This window comes from Dermacentor albipictus, chromosome 1, assembly GCF_038994185.2.
Source record: "Dermacentor albipictus isolate Rhodes 1998 colony chromosome 1, USDA_Dalb.pri_finalv2, whole genome shotgun sequence".
NCBI lineage: Eukaryota > Metazoa > Arthropoda > Arachnida > Ixodida > Ixodidae > Dermacentor > Dermacentor albipictus.
In genome coordinates, this window is record NC_091821.1 from 187,870,241 (window position 1) to 187,875,245 (window position 5,005).

Genomic DNA, 5,005 nt, shown 5'->3' on the forward strand with positions numbered 1-5,005 from the left:
TTGCAGTAGGAGACGCGAGCGTTCCGATTGTAAACCCGTACATGTCCATATTAGGTGGTGTGCATCTGATTCCACCACAGGAACGGAGCAGTATGGACACGTAGCACCCAGTGGTAAATGCGACCAGTTCCACCTTGAGACAACAGCCGGTGTAAGGGCCACCCCGGCCCGAAGCCTCCTAAGCACAACTTCCTCCGCCCGGGGAGTCGACCACAGCCACCCGAAGTGAGCGGACGTGCCGTCGGCGCTCTCCGGACCCCGAAATCTGCCCGAAGAGAGCGTACGTGCCGTCGGCGCGCACTCCGAACCTATCCGACGTGTACTTTGCCCGTCGCCCCCTGCCCGGGCCTCCCGAGGCGCGAGCTTTGCCCCTCGCCCCCCGCCCGGGCCTCCCGAGGTGCCGGACTCCGGCTCCCCAGCTCCGGAGAGACCTAAGCCTCACTCGGACTCCGCCACTCCGCCTGCGACGCCAGCCGTTAACATGGAAGTAACGGTTGAAGGACACACCGTAACCGCACAAGAGCTCCAGTCAGACGATTGGACACCAGTTATATATAAAGCCTATGCCTCCCGACCGGCCAATTCGCCGAAACCACCTCAACGCTCAGACAACGCTACCTCCGAGGCAGCAAACCCGAACGCCAGGAACGCGGCGCCCGACGCAGCAGCCGCAACTAGCAGCGGCAAGACGCCGGCCCGCCTACCACCAGCAACCAAGGAGGCTCGCCTCACAGTGCAACGCAGCAGGCAACTGCCGCCACTCCCACCCAACGCTATTAGAGTGGTCGTTCGCCCGCGAGGTGAAGTGCGACTCCTTGACATCCCAACACCTCGACTCAGTAAGGCAGTGCAGACCCAGCTCCAAATCACTCTACCGGACGACTTCTGCCTTCGCATCCACCCCACCAACAATACTTTCACCATGGCAACAACACATTTCCCAACTGCCGAGACTCTGAAGACGCTGACCTCCCTCACCATTGGAGACCGAACCTACCCGTGCGCAGCTTACGTGGCACCCCCACCGGGGGCTACCAGAGGAGTCATCGCAAACGCCTATGACGACGAGACCCCAATGCAACTCTACCAAGACCTGGTCAGAAGAAATCCAGAGCACACCATATTAGCAGCCCGACCGGGTCACCGCCATGACGTATGCCCAAGCCCCAAGACCAATCTCTGCCCCCGCTGTGGGATACAACATCCGCAACAAGAACCTCCTTGCACGCCTAATTGCATTCTGTGCGAGGGCCCTCACCTTACCGGCACGGGATCCTGCAAGGGACGAAACCTTCACCAGACACGGAAACAGCCGAGCCACCCACAAACGCGGCATCAAGAATTGATCACATCCGGGGACAATTTTCCCCAGTTGTCGCCCAATCAACACAAGCAAGCCTGGACAGCGCCGTTGAAGCAAGCCTGGGACACTCCCCTCTCTTCTCACAAGCACATGCCATCCATGACGGCGACTCCCAATCTGCAACACGCCCTTGCAAAATCCCAGGAGGAGGCAGCGGCGGCCAAAGCAGAAGCTACAGCAGCCCGGAAAGAAGCCGCCGCCCTTCATCAACATATCGCCAAACTGGAAACCCAGATAAGTGCTCTTGCCTCTGGATCTCCCATTCCACCTGCTCCCGCTCCTGCCGCATACCAGCCTCCCACCCCCAACCCACCCACCGCCCATACCTTACCCAGTCACTCCAACCCTACTTCCTCTCCTGATTTGCTAGCAATGGAAGCTGACACCGAACCCTCCGTAAATTCAACTGCATGCACAGCACCCACTCCCCCCACCGCTACCTCACGAGACGACATTCCAACCCTGCTTGAGTCCTTCGCTGCTCGCTTTGAGGCAAAATTGCAGGCCGCTATTACTCACATCAACCAGGAATGTGCAACGCTCAAAAACGCGGTAATTCACTTAACGCAAGATAATACTTCTTTTAACCAACGATTAGACGTGCTAACCCAAGGCTTCTCTGACCGATGTAGCGATCTTGAGTCCCAGCTCAATTCTTACTCAACCGCCCTCCCGAAGCGGGACCCCACCCCAAATAGACGCAAGAAGGCTAAAGCAACGGAGGGAAACGACAACCCTATGCCTGTCATAGCTCACGACTCCCCCCCCCCCCCGTTATTCCTTCCCCTGCTATCGATTCTCATGATGGCAGCTCCAAACCGTAATCTTACACTCTGGCAGTGGAACTGCCGGGGCTTTCGCCAGAAGCGTCATGTGGTCCACCAACTGCTGTCCTGTGCAACGGGGCCCGACATCCTTGCCCTGCAGGAACCCTCCAACCCACTTACCCTCCCTGGCTATACTCCTATTTTGCCCACATCTCCCCTACCCTCCCGGGTAGCATTTCTAGTTAGTCGCTCAATCACCACCATCTCCCATACCCTACCGATTCAAGACATTGATCACCTTCTAATTGAGCTTGTGCCGTAATACGCTCGAGCGAACAGTCTCTTCATCCTAAATGTATATAGCCACCCAAAGTGCCTACAAAGCAACTTCGAACGCCTCTTTACACTTGCGAAGCGCATAGCAAACAAGTGCCCCTTACTCGTTGTAGGAGACTTTAATGCCCCGCATACGGCTTGGGGTTACCCACATGACACACCGAAAGGCCGTCGTGTGTGGTTAGCAGCGCAACAAGCCGGTCTCTCTCTACTCACCGACCCTACCTCTCCTACACGCACGGGAACCAGCGTCTGTAGAGACACTACGCCAGACCTTACGTTCGCACATCGCCTCCCTCACGCCACATGGTGCAACACACAAGAGAATTTGGGTAGTGACCATTGCATCATCGAAATTCTCTTAAACATTCAACTACCCCGCAGACCTCCCAGAGGCTCCACTTTCACGAAGTGGGACTCTTTCCGATCATGTAGAGCAGCCCGCACCTCCGCCCCCATCAAGGACATCACCGAATGGTCCAAACAACTACAAAGTGATGTCCGACTCGTAACTCGTCCCCTATGGGAGGACTACCCCAGCGACACAGTTGACTCCCACCTTCTACATTTATGGGAAGCTAAAGCAAGCCTAGAACGACGCTGGCAAAGGCAGCGTTGGAACCGGACACTTAGACGCCGCCTCGCCCGTCTCAATAAAGAGATAGAGACACACGCAGCGACTCTTTCACGACAAAACTGGGAATCACTATGCAACAAGCTAGATGGCAATATGAGTTTACCTCAGACCTGGAACCTCTTTAGACACTTAATAGACTCCACACAGTCTAAGACTACACAAAGACACAACCTCACCAAACTCATACATACTTCCGATACACCTCCATTGGAACTCCTTCAAGAACTTCGAAATCTGTACTTCCCCACACACCTTCCTTTAACACACCCCGACTATGCAGGCCCCCCTAACGACTTCATCGACCAACCTATTACAGAAGCAGAAGTTCAGGCTGAACTCCAGAGACTTAACACGTGCTCAACCCCCGGTCCGGACGGGGTACATAACAAGGCACTCCGGAATCTCGACGCCGAATCCATTACGGCCCTTACCGAATACTTTAACGGGTGCTGGCAAAAGGGCACCCTCCCATCGCAATGGAAAGAGGCCAAAGTCGTCTTCATACCTAAACCCGGGAAACCTCTGCTCACCTCTAACCTCAGACCCATCTCTTTGACATCTTCGGTGGGCAAATTGATGGAACACGTACTCCAGACCAGGCTCTGCCGTTACCTAGAAAGCAATGATCTGATGCCCACCTGCATGTTTGGATTTCGTCCTGGACTTTCCACACAGGACGTCTTCCTACAGCTAAAACATCACATTCTAGACTCTCAAACCAACGACACCAAAGCTATTCTAGGTGTGGATCTTACTAAGGCATTTGACAACGTTACACACTCAGCTATCCTACAAAACCTTACAACCTTGGGAGTCGGAGCCAGGATGTACAACTACATCCGAGACTTCCTCAGCCACCGCACAGCCACACTTACTTTCGGTGACCACAGCCTCCCAGGTATCACAATCGGGGCTCGAGGTACGCCCTAGGGAGCCGTCCTTTCCCCTATATTATTCAATATAGCACTCCTTCACCTACCTCAACAACTAGCTAAAATCCCCGACATCCATTTTAGCCTCTACGCCGACGACATCACTGTCTGGACAAACCGAGGCAGTAACGCCGAAATAGAACAACACCTACAATTGGCACTAACCACCATCGACACATATGTACGAGAGCGTGGCCTGACCTGCTCCCCCTCAAAATCGGAGCTCTTTCTATACCGCCACAAGCAACACGATTCAGTCGTTCCTCCCATCACCCTTACGCTAGGTACTCACCCCATCCCACTAGTATCAAAAATCCGAGTGCTAGGGCTAGTTATCCACTCTCATGGCGCGCACGGAGAAGTCATAAAAACTCTCCAAGCACACGCTCAACAGACCACCCGACTGATTCGCCGCATAGCGAACCGCCGGGCTGGCTTACGCGAGGAAAACACGCTTCGCCTCACCCAGGCTTACATAATAAGCCGCACCGCATATGCTCTTCCTTACCTACCCCTTCGACAGAAGGAGAGAGATCGAGTAAACGCGCTCCTACGGAGTTGCACGAAAGCAGCTCTACGCCTTCCTCCCAGCACATCCAATGACCGACTCCTCAAACTCGGTGTCCACAACACCTTTGAGGAACTCAGAGAAGCCACCTTTACGGCACAAATATCCCGTCTGTCTAACTCAGAGCCTGGCCGCACTCTGTTATCCCAATTAAACCTAACCCCTATTACACACCCTACCGAGAGCGTCCCCCTTTCACCTATCCTCCGCTCTAACCTCAACATACTCCCTGTCCCCAAGAACATGAACCCTGAGCGAGACGGGAACCGCCGAAGAGCAAGGGCTCGGGCCCTCCACAAACAGTATGGCGAGGACCATGAGGTGGTCTACGTGGACGCAGCGGAATATACGTCAGGCTCCCGTATGGCCCTGGCGGTAGCCGACAATCGAGCAAAGCTTCTA

General features: G+C 54.8%; 1 protein-coding gene across 1 annotated transcript; it reads left to right on the plus strand.

Moving 5' to 3' along the window:
* Positions 1 to 481: 481 nt before the first annotated feature.
* LOC139060424 (uncharacterized) lies at positions 482 to 4,033 on the plus strand. Its single transcript, XM_070539571.1, has 2 exons — positions 482 to 1,915; positions 3,779 to 4,033. The coding sequence occupies exons 1-2, from the start codon at positions 482 to 484 to the stop codon at positions 4,031 to 4,033; spliced, it is 1,689 nt and encodes a 562-aa protein (XP_070395672.1).
* The last annotated feature ends 972 nt before the right edge of the window (positions 4,034 to 5,005 follow it).